The 11,714-nt window shown below is 54.5% G+C and overlaps 1 protein-coding gene across 1 annotated transcript in view; it reads left to right on the top strand.

Annotated features, from left to right (window-relative positions):
* The first annotated feature begins 931 nt into the window (after nt 1-931).
* The window catches only part of IGFN1 (immunoglobulin like and fibronectin type III domain containing 1), a 56,130-nt gene continuing 45,347 nt past the window's right edge, over nt 932-11,714 (top strand). The window contains exons 1-7 of the mRNA XM_040634510.1: nt 932-983; nt 6,477-6,599; nt 7,731-7,870; nt 8,812-8,911; nt 10,367-10,411; nt 10,693-10,738; nt 11,483-11,654. Coding sequence (XP_040490444.1) covers nt 932-983; nt 6,477-6,599; nt 7,731-7,870; nt 8,812-8,911; nt 10,367-10,411; nt 10,693-10,738; nt 11,483-11,654 — 678 coding nt within the window. The remainder of the gene's footprint in view (nt 984-6,476; nt 6,600-7,730; nt 7,871-8,811; nt 8,912-10,366; nt 10,412-10,692; nt 10,739-11,482; nt 11,655-11,714) is intronic.

Genomic DNA, 11,714 nt, shown 5'->3' on the forward strand with positions numbered 1-11,714 from the left:
CTAGTCTGTGGATCTGCTCTGCCTCCCTCCCTTGCAGGGACAGGCCCTGGGGCCGAGGGAGGAGCCCATCTCTGGGCCAGAGGGAGGCGGAGTAGATCCGCTGCTGACTCGTCTTTAAGAGGGCAGATGTAAGTTAAGGTATCGAAAGACCTAGGAGAACATCTGACAGTAGCAAGAGCTCTGTAAGAGTCAAGTACTGCTGTTGTCATTGTGTTGTCGGTGTTCAATGCGCTCAAAGATTCTGGCCAGCTCTCACCTTCTGGGAGGTTCCACACTGCCCCAGTAGACTGATGCCCATCATGGCCTAACCCCTCCTGGAAACAGGAGCAGGGACTCCTCCTGCCCTCTGCTCCCTGTGGGTCCAGAGGACCCCCTTCTGTGACCCTCGGGTCAGCCAGGTCTCCCGGTCTCGACCCTTGCAAATGAGAGGCTTAGCTCCTGACACACATTTCTCTGATAATGAAAGCTGGCTTTGCAAGCGTGAAATTGCCCTTGGGGGTCTCTAGGACCTTCAGTTCCGCAGGCCACATTCCCTCCCTGCAGGTGGGTGAGAAAGACAGGAACAAAGGCTGACCTGTGGGCTGGGCTGGAGACAGGGAGGCATACCAGCCAGGCGGGAAGCTGGGCAGGGGGGTGTAGGTGGTTTGAGAGCGGCCAATGGAAGGGCAGCCCTGACGGTGTCCCAGGGAGGCCGGTGGGAAGCACAGGGAAGGAGACTGTCTGCCCCCACCCCACTCTCTCAGTTCCATCTTCCTGGGTAAGGACTGGTGGGAACGGAGTACTGGGCCCTAGCCCTAAGCTCAGAAAGAGGTCTAAATCCTTGAAGCCATCCCCACAGGGCAGTAGGTGGCCTTCTACCTTTCTGGAGAGTCCAGCTCTGTTGGTGACATTGTGTGTGCGTGTGTGTGTGTGTGTGTCTTTGAGTAGAACCATGCCCTCCCAGCCCATCTACCTGGACATCAGCAGGAACAAGAGAGGACATGGTGAGTGTCTTCAGGGGCTTGCCCAGCTGGAGCAGAGCCGTTCTTCACACCAAGACATAGAGACAGTAGCAGCCTACGAATGAAGTCAAATTCTCTCCTGAGTCACATGAAATTACCCTGCTTTCCAAGTCCACAAGGCCTTGCCCATGGAACCCACTCAGCAAGTCAGAGAACTCCAGAAGATTCAAGTTGGCCAGGATCTCAGAGATCATCCCACCCGATCCACGCCATGGGGAGTAAGAGGGCACCCAGAGGAAGGCCTGTATGGGGCCTGAGCCTCTTGGCCTCTGCCACATAATAATGCATTTCCCTCTTGTGGGGACAAGGGGGCAATAATAAATTTTTATCATTTCACTACCCGAAGTCACTGAGCCTTTCCCATAAGACACTGTGAAAGAATGAATATGCATAAATCCAGTNNNGTCCCTTAATAATGAAGGCCAAAACTTGTTCCTTTATCTCCCAAAGAAAAAGCCTATCAGGAGGTGTAATAAGATTACGTTATAGAGAGAGGTGGTGTGAAAATTTTAACCACTGGATAAAATGGGCACTGGGAAAGATCACTGGGGAATAGTCAGAACACTCTATCATTGGCTTGAATGGTAGGTAGCCAGAAAATTCCTTAAAGGGGCTGGGCTGTGGGCTGGGCACCCCCATGTCACCCCCTTTGTTACCTACCGCCAATTCCAAGGAGCAATACCAGTGTCTGGCCCGGGATCTTTCATACCATTGAGGATTCTTACCTTCAGGCAGATGGCTGAACATGCCAGGCTTAGCTAAATATTACTGGGCATTCCATCTGATAAAGGATAAAGGATAAAAAACAGAGGACAGAGGTTGGGTGAAAACCATTTGACCCATTTTAGTTGCTTGGAGTCCTGAAATTTCCATCTTACTGCAATGAGAGGGATTCAAGTATGGAACAGTGCAGAGCAAAGAGGCAGGCCTACTGTGGTCTTCCGGCCATCCCCAGGCCTCAGGAAAGAACCTGCCAGCTACTTGGGTGCCAACGGAGGCTTGTAAAATGCTGAAGGGCTCTGTATTGGACCATGTTCCCCGCCTGCCTCTTCCCCTCCTGGGACGATGGAGCATTGTGGCTCAGAGGGTCTCCTGCAGCCTAGGGCCCCACTATAAGAGAGAACACCTTGCATTTATCGGACCAGCCTCTTGGGAGCTGGACTCCTGCCTCTCACTTCCACCTTCCTTTGTTCCTTTTCTGCCCTGCACCAGAATGAATTTCCAAAAACACAAACTGGATCCCATCACTCTTCCAGATTAAATAAACCTCAATAGCCCTTAAGACAGAGATCAAAACTCTTCAATGGCTTCTCAGGCCTACTTGTCCAAGCTCAGCTCATGTCGCTCTTGCCCTTGGTCTCTGAGCTCCAGCTCTACCAGCCCCCTGGAGGCTCTAGTTCTTTGGAGCACATGCTGCAGTTTATAACTGGCTCTTTACCATGCATCTGACCCATGAGACTGTAAGCTCCAGGAGGGGAAGGCCCTGTTGTCTGCTTACCTTTGTATTCCCAGTGCCTAACACAGTGCCAGACCCAGGACCTGACACAGGGTAGGTGTTCCACACATATTTATTGACCCAGTGTCAGACCCAGCCTCTGACACCTAGAGTTAGAAAAACACAGGGGGGACACACAAATATACGTGCATGTGTGCACGTGCACACACACACACGCACACCCTGGAGTGGAAGAGGTCAAACCTGTCCCTTCTCAGAGCACACGCAGAGGTAGCTTCTATAGAATTGGCAATGTGCTAATGAGTACGTGTCAACATCCAGTGGCGTCCCTTTGAAGGTGGCTCTTTCAAAGCAGACCAGGTGGCCTTCTCGTCTCGTCTCCTGGACCTTGCTTCCCCTCCACACGCCTTAAGAAAATCTGTTAGCTGCAGCCATCCTATCCCCAATTCCCATCTCCCATCCACACATCCTCAAAGACCCAGCCATTTGCCTGCCACTTTCAGCCCCCAGCCCAACTAGCCAGACCCCCCCCCCACCTTCTATCCCAAGAAAGCTCACCTTCTCCCAGAAGGTCTCCTGGCTGAACGACCCCCAGGGTCTCCCCCTGCTCCCCCTGCTCCTCTCAGGGGAGTGCACCCCCACAGCAGAGCCTTTGGGATCACGCCCTTCTGTCTAGTTCCCGAAGTTTGTTGCCTGTTTGGTGCCACTTTGGGTTGTGATTCCCAAGAGGTCAGGGGCTTTATGTATTTGTGTGACTTATGGTGTCAAGGGTCTCAAGGGTTCAGCTTAGCTGCAAAATTAGGGCTTTGGATGATGTACCCCACCCCTGCTAAAAGGGGTTATCTAAATGAGGCAACATGGAACAAACCTAACCAAGCCAATTTAGTCAAGACCTTACAGCTTTGCAAACTGAGGAGCTGGATGAGCTAATATCACAGGACCCTTCTGTCTCTGAGCTCCTCAGAGGCTAGGGCATTAACCCTGGGGCAGGGGCCCTGCCCTGCCAAGCCTGGGCTAGAGCAGGAGGAGGGAGGCGGGGTGAGTGGGAGGGGCAGAGGGAGCCTGGGGAGTCCGCAGTGACCTACATCTGCTCCCAGCACTGCCTGTCCACCAGCAGTCCATTCAGAGTCTCTGGCAGTACGCAGCAGCTGGAAGCAGGGAGGAGGGAGCAGACAGGAGGCTGGAGGTCGGCAGTGTACCCAGGTAAGTAGGCACTGTGCACCTGGCTGCCCACCCAGGGCAGAGCAGGGCAGAAATGGAGATGCTGGAATGCCCTCTAACTTTTCTACTCAGGAAGGGGCAACAGTAGGCATGAGATCAGCCTGGGGAACATTTAGCTGTAAACAGCTGATTACACGATGGGGCGAAAGTACAGTCCCCTCTAAATGACCCCAGGATATTTGGAAGAGAGAATTTCAGTGAGTCCTGTCCGGGTGGTTCTGTCCTGGCTGACCTTCCAGGCACTGTTTGGCTTAGAGTATGAAATGATGACCAGGTTAAAAATCTGACTAGCTGTCTAGAATGAGGACCTCAGGTCTAGGACTTTACATCTTGATTAATAACATGGTCAAAGCAATTGAAACAAACCCCTCATTTGGCTCTTCCTGCCTCAACCCTACCAGTTTGGAAGGTGGGGGCAGCAGCTACCCAGAGGCGCAAGATGACAGCAGGTGGGGGCAGGGGGTGGGGGGCTGTGGGTCCTGGGACCAGAAGACACTGCTCCAGGGGGCCAGGGCGGAGAGTCATGGTGGGGTAGACCGAACTGAGGACACAGCTGTTGTTTGGTGCTGAGAAAAATTAGGATTTCTTCTCAAAAGAGGGAATGAACCATGGGAAGAGTATTCATTTCCTTCCCCATCCCCTCTGATTGAGACCATATCCCTCTAGTCTCCAACCAAGCAGACCTCTTGCCTGTTTGTCACTAACCTTGTCCCAAATCTGACTTCCTGGAGAGAATGGAGGTCTAGAGGGCAAGATGGCTTGACATCAGACCCTAAGTTCCCGGAGGGGTCTGCTTCTCTCTCCCTTCTCAGCTGGGACCCGTAGGCAGGAGGCTGGAGGGAGAGCAACCATGTTAGCATTCCACTTCATGTGTGGTGAACGGCAGAGCAAGTGACTGAGAGCTGGTGGTGAGGCTGATGGGGGTGATGAGGAAGAGGAAGAGGACGACTAAGGTGTCCGTGTTAAATTCAAATTACTCCGGGGCAGGTGCCAGATGATGTACTGGGGAACGGGTGGGACGCAGACCCCTGCAGCTCCCGCCACCCGCAGTCAGCTGCGTTCTCCTCCACGGGCGGCCGCTCTCCATCCTCGCCCTCCCTCCTGACTCCCTGCTGCGCAGCGGCTGTGGCCCTGTGACCGCTCCAGAACGCAGTTGGCGCGCCATGGGCAGCCGCTGGGCTGTAGATGGGACACCTTGAGGCCAGAAGTGCCAGTGGGTGGGCAGTTGTGAAATGCAAGTGTCAGTTGGAGGGAGGAATTTGCTCTGTCATGTGTGATTCTATCCTGAACACAAGGCTTTTTGAGCAGGGAACGGCATCTTCAAAATGGAACCCATTGGCCATGGGCCAACCGCACAGGAGGTGGGACTGTTGGAGAACTCTTTCAAGACATCCCCCTTATCCCCCTCCAATTCATGGCTCTCATCAAGGCTCTCATCTCAGCCCAGAGCCAAGTCCCTTCTCTCCCCGCCGTGGCACTCCCCAGCAGCCATGATGGAAGGATGCAACTGTGAGAAAATCAGGGGGAGACAGTGGTGATGATGGTTAGGAGAAGCTGAAGGGCATTTTTGTTCACCTGACGCTATAACTCACTGGCTTCAGAAGGGAGTTGATGGATTTATGAGGATCCTGTCAGCCTGGGTCAAGAAGAGCTAAAGAACAGCCAACTCAGGGATTCTCCCCCACAGACCCGGTGATCAGAAGGATTCCAGATTGGTTGAGGGTGGGAAATAGAAGACTGCCGGGCCCTGCTAGAAAATCTCAGAGTTGGGGTTGGAGCCAAGAGTCCCGGAGAATATCCCTGGAAAACTGATATTCCACAGTCAAGAGGGGGTAGGCTGCAAAACCGCTAAAGAAATCCTAGATGCCAGGCGTTGGATTTCCTGAGGTTTGGGGAGGCTGTGTCTCACCCTCAGGCCTGGGGACCCACCCGAAGGCCAGGCCACTAGCCTAGGCTGCAGGCTCAGCCCCATGGGCTCTGTTACCTGGGAAAGGTAAAACCAAGCAGCAACCTACCCTCTCTCCTTGTCTCATGGAAATCGGTTTTGCTGGGGCAGCGACTGGCAGGACACCAATCAGTACCACTAGGTGGGGTTAGACAAGCTCTCAGGGGGCAGCAACTCTACCCAGCTGCCATGCCAGAGACCAGCCAATGAACGGATGGCATGGGGGAGGTGGGGTGAGACGAGTCTACGCCTCTCATAAGCAGTTCTGTCTTCTGTTCTCAGGAGATCAGTTGCACCCGCAGTAACCAAAGAGGCACCCAAACTATGGCAGGTGAGAAAAGAGCTGACCTCCCCTCCCCTCCCCTGTCCTAGTCCTTCATTGGTGCTCCTCATGGGGTGGGGATGAGAGAAGGATAGGGCTCAGAGATCTTTGCAAACTCACCCCGTCTCTTTGTTTTTTCCAGTCTTAGCTTTTAACTTGTTTTCCTGAATAAAGGATGCACAGCGACCCCCCCGCCCCGTCCTGCCCTCCCCCCGCCCCCGCAGAGCCCCTTCCCATTCTCCCTTCTCTGGCTTTACCCCAGTGATGCTCCCGGGGTCTTCCCTGGGTGCCCCCTGCCCCACTTCCCAGGGGCTCCATTCACACTGCTGGAGGACGACTGCCCAATTCCACTAGAAAATTCAAAAGCCCTGCTCACAGGCAGGAGCTCAGAGAGTCGATCCCGCCCAATGGTGGGATGGTAAGGAGGGGCTCGTGTTCCTTGGGTGCATGCGTCAGAGCGCCATTGTGTTAAAGGGCCACCCATGAGGAAGAGTAGGGAGGGTTCATCTCTGTTTCTCCCACCTTCTCCAGAGAAGCCCCTCAAGAAGTCCGCCCTTTATGGGGTGAAAATCCTGCAGCTGGTGGAGGAGATCCCCGAAGGCTGCAGCACACCGGACTTCCAGCAGAAGCCTGTCGCCTTGGCTTTGCAGGAAGGTGAGACCTGGGAGGGGAGCTGCTGAGAGTCTGCACAGTGGAGGGGGCTCGGCCCCGTCCTTCCCAGCCTGCCTCCCAGCCCCCATGTCCAACACCAGGCTACACCATGTCTCCCTCTACTTGTGGGGTGCCTGCCTGCCTGCCCGGGTCCCCAGAAGGGCCAGGGACCTGAGGGGCAGAATGAGCAAAGGAAGTGAAGACATATTATGGTATGCTGAAACAAGAAATATTTGGGAACAAGGGTGGGGGATGCTTACTGGGGAGAGGGAGAGGAGGTGGTGTTTCCTAGCTCCCCTCCCCTCTCCCGCCTCTGAGCAGCCAATGTAGACACTGTTAAAATGAGGTTAATTTGGGCCACATGAGAAAAGTGCCCAGGAAAGCGATGGGAGCAAAGACTTTTGGGGGAAGGGGTGAGAATTGGTGTTCTTTTCCCAGCGCAAGTTCCTATGATACCTTGCAATTTACATCATTTTGGTATAAGAAAAAGAATGGCACTTTATTTTTCTAAATCTGACTCTAAGTTCTCACTCAAAATACAAGGGTCATGAGCACTTGTCTTTCATCACTGGGGAGGGCCCTTGGGTCTTCACTCTACACTGCTCTCTATGGAGATGTTCCTGGCAGGAGCCCAAGGAATTTCTTGAGGGTAGGCAGCTCCCAGCCTTCCATGCCAAACATGGAGCTTGGGCTCTTTCTGAGGCTGGAACCCTGTGTCTCGGGATCATCCGCCTTAAAAGTGGACATGGAACCCCCAAAAGACTCGTCCCCTTCCCAGTCTTGGGAGAGTCCTTCAGACTCCTCCCTCACCTACTTGCAAAGAAACGCACCCTTCCACCCCAAGCCCTGCTCGCCTCCCCCTCCACCGTGGACGGTCCAGCCGCATGTTTTCCTCAAGGAGCCCACACTCTGTGATACAGAAGGCAGGTGGGGATCTATCTTCTGGATGCCTGGAAACTGCTGCTCTCTGCCTGGCATCATAAGAGTCCTTGAGTCAGGGCACCAAGGCCTGACGCCCTTCTTGGAATGGGCAGTCGAAATACCTAGAGCAGTGAAAATAACAAAGTCTCAATAAAGTATACTCTTAGCCCTCCCCCAGGCTGCCAATCTTTTGACTACCTTTTCCTGCCACAGGGAAAAATGCCATCTTTCGGGCCCTGGTGTGTGGGGAGCCCAAACCCGAGGTGCATTGGCAGAGCACCAAAGGTAACCTCAGTAACTCCAGCAAGTACCAGATCTCCTCCTTCCCAGGCAGCAAGGAGCATGTGCTACAGGTAAGGTCTGCAGCTCGCCCCCTGACCCAGGTCTATGCATCTCTCCCTGCCCCCTTGAAGGTCTCCTTGGCAGCCTCCAAGCCCCAGAGCAGCAGGAGATGTTCCCAGTTGGAGGTGAGCCTGCTCAGCTCCATCCTGTGGCTCCAGGTGTCCTGAGCCAGGTGTGCACCTGCCAGGCTCACAGGCACCTCTGCTGATAACCTGGCAGGTGGCAGAGGCTGGAGCTTAAGAACTCAAGCTCTGGAGGCCAATGGCCCGGGTTCCAATCCCAGGCCCACCACCTTGGCCTTGGGAAAGTTCCTTACTTCTCTGTACTTCTGTTTCCTCATCTGTGACATGGGGGTAGTAACAGTACTTACTTTATGGTGTTGTCATGAATATGAAAAGTTTATGTAAAGTATCTCGCCAGTGTCTGTCCTCTAGTGAGCATTCTATCCCCACCGGCCAATATTAGTAATAATCAGAGCTACCAGTCACAGAACACCTACTATGCGTGTGCTGGGCCTCGGGCTAAACATTTGACACAGACGGTATCATTTACTCCTGACCATTCACTACTTTTGGAGGCATTATTATCCTCACCTTATACGAAACTGAGGTTCAGAGAGGTTAAGTAATTTCCCCAAGGTCCCACAGACCCTAATACATGACAGAGACGATCCGCAGTCCCAGATCCATCTGACCCAAAGAAGCCAGCTCTTTCTGCAACACCACATCGGCTCTGCTGGCAAAGAGGCCCTCCCCCCACCTGCCCACGGTACATCTGCCCTCCGTCATGATCCCGCTTTCTGTTTTGGGGTCCGACTTCCCTGATGAAGACTGTGAGCTCTCCGAGGGAAGGGCCGTGTCTTATTTATCTTGATACACCTCTAGCCGCGTCTAGTAAGTGGAGGAAGGGGGTGGGTGCTAGCCCTGTCCCCCTGGCCCGGGCCTCTCTGCAGATCAACAAGCTGACCGGTGAGGACTCGGACCTGTACCGCTGCACGGCGGTGAATGTCTACGGCGAGGCCACCTGCTCCACGAGGCTCCTGGTCATTGAAGGTGGGCTCATCCCCCTCCCCTCATCCTGTCTCATCAGTGCTTGGGGTGCTAGCCCTGGCTTTCTCCTCAGAGAGCCCTCAGAGGCCTCAGAGGCTGGGCAGCTGGTGGGGTGAAAGGAGAGAGGGACAGCAAGGCTGCTGCTGCATCTGTGCCAGGGCCCTTGGCTTCACCCTCTTACACGCCAACGCCGCGTGTGGCCTAAAAGGTGCACACTCAGCAGATGTCCCGCTGCAGACGCCCTGACTGATATTCTCTCAACCCTGTGGCATGAGGGCAGGACCACGAGGTTGGTTTCTGGTCCTGAACCTTCTGCTCACTCCTTCCATGGGCTTTGTTTTCTTCTCCGGGCCCCAGTTTCTCCACTGTACAAAGGATACTTCATACAGGCGTATGTCAGAGATGGCAAACCAGCAATATGAAGGCTAAATCCTGTCTCGGATGTGTGTGTGTGTGGGTGGGGGGGGTTGTTTATTTTCACTCGCACAGTGCTTCCAAATTTTAAATTAACCATTGACATAAAATAACGGGGAAGGGACATCTCTCTTGAGAAAGCAGATCTAGTCTTTCCATTGGTTATGCTTTTGCCTACGAGTAACAGAAAACCTTACTACGAATAGCCCAAGAAATAAAGACACTTGATTATGTCACATGATAACAAGTCCTGAGGTTGGAGTCCAAGGCTCAAACCACAACTCAGCGCTGTCACGGGACAGCCAGACACTTCCTGTCTCCCTGAGCTGCCACCCAAAGATGCTGGCATATAGCCTGACGGTCATAAGACGGCTGCTGCCGATCCAAACTGAATCCACGTTCAAGGTGGGAAGAAGGGGAAAGAGGTGGCCCCAGGTACAGCTGGCCCTTTAATCAAGAAAGCAAAAGCTTTCTCCGAAAGTCCTTGGAGACTTCTGTTTACAACTTATTGACCAGAACCGCGTCACACACCACTCCTGGTGGCAAGGGAAGCTGGGAAGGCAAGGATTGAGCTTTTCCAGGCTCCTTCCTCCTAGTGGGAGTAGGTGATGAGGACGAGGACGGGGAATGGCTGCAGGATCAGTCACACAGCAGGGTCGGTCTTTCTGGGCAACACTCAGCCTGTACCCTGAAATGGCAGCTCCCGGGGGGCATGGGAGAGCCACTCCCCCTGCAGCCAGCCACAGTCGCTGCACGCATTTGTGCCACCCCCCACCCCTGCAGATGCATCAGCAGACCTCCCCTGCATGTGATGATAATCAGGTCAGCTCCACCTCAGTCACGCTAAGGCTCTGGGCATCACAGCTCGTGACGGACAGACCCTCCGCCCTGCTCATTCCTCTTGCCGAGCTGTTGCCTTGCCCTTGTGGACAGTGGGGAGGACAGGGCTGTGGCACTCAGTTCGTTTCCAGAAGCCCATCAATGCGTCTCACTTCTCTCCCTATCTGTCTACATTAATTCCCTCCTCTCCTCCTGATGGTCCAGTCGGCTTTCGGAAGAATCGGAAGAGGCACAAGGAACCCCAGGAGGGTAGGTGGAAGGGTTGCCAGAAATCTTGGGTTTTGGGGAATGGGCTACTCCTTGCCTGGTGCTCCCGACTTGGCCAAGCCCCTACCAACACCTTATGGATCATCACCAGTCCACAGAACAGCACCTTTCAAAAGCTCGGTTGTCAGCCATGGACCACAGGTCCTCAGATTGCCCCCCTCCCCCCCACACCCCTCCCAACTCCTACTGCCACAGAAAAGCCCTACATTAGCCCCTTGGAATCCCACCCTGGGCTTGGGGCCTCATTCCTGCTCCTTTTCTAGATCTCAGGAAGGAGCTGATGGACTACCGATATCTTCTGAAAAAGAGGTGGGTCTGGGCCTGTCCAGGGGCAGGGCTGAAGTCTCCCCAGCTACCTCCATGAGCAAGCGGGGCTCAGTTCTCCCTGCACTGGCTAGGAAGCTACACTGCAGGTAGCCAATGGGAGGAGGGAAGAGAGTTCGGCTGCCTTGAAGCTCTATGTCCTTGAACGAATCACCTCTCCTCTCTGGATATCTTCTGAAAAAGAGGTGGGTCTGGGCCTGTCCAGGGGCAGGGCTGAAGTCTCCCCAGCTACCTCCATGAGCAAGCGGGGCTCAGTTCTCCCTGCACTGGCTAGGAAGCTACACTGCAGGTAGCCAATGGGAGGAGGGAAGAGAGTTCGGCTGCCTTGAAGCTCTATGTCCTTGAACGAATCACCTCTCCTCTCTGGGTCCTGACTCACTCGTTTGTGAAATGGGGTGCTCCACTAGAACAAGGATTTTTTTTTTTAAGTGTTACAGTAACAGAATAATCTGCACCCCCCATCCTTCTCAGCAATCCACAACACAAGGTGTTAGGAGCAGAGTTTCTCCCCTGAAAGTTTGCACTTTGGGGGGAAGGCCGCCCCTGCCCATGTCTGGGTCCATCGTGTACCAACAGTGCTCAGTCCCAGAGCCCAGCCTCCCTGTCCCTTTCTTCTAGTGCAGAGAGAGCAGCTCCCCACAGCCTCTCAGGGTGCCAGGCCCAGGGGACCAGCTCCTGGGGCTCCGGCTGGGCTCCCCTGGCCTCTGACCTGCCCGCCCTGCTCCCCAGGGCCCCGCCTCCCAAGAAAAAGGTGGACATGGAGCAGGTGTGGCAGCTGCTGATGACTGCCGACCGCAAGGACTACGAGCGGATCTGCCTGAAGTACGGCATCGTGGACTACCGCGGCATGCTGCGCAAGCTGAAGGAGATGCAGAAGGAGCGCGAGGACAAGATGGCGCAGGTACCCTCGCGGGCCGCGGCCCGGTGCCTCGCGGGCGCCCCCACCTGGAGCTGGGCCTAG

This window comes from Ursus maritimus, unplaced genomic scaffold, assembly GCF_017311325.1.
Source record: "Ursus maritimus isolate PB19 unplaced genomic scaffold, ASM1731132v1 scaffold_2, whole genome shotgun sequence".
Taxonomy (NCBI): domain Eukaryota; kingdom Metazoa; phylum Chordata; class Mammalia; order Carnivora; family Ursidae; genus Ursus; species Ursus maritimus.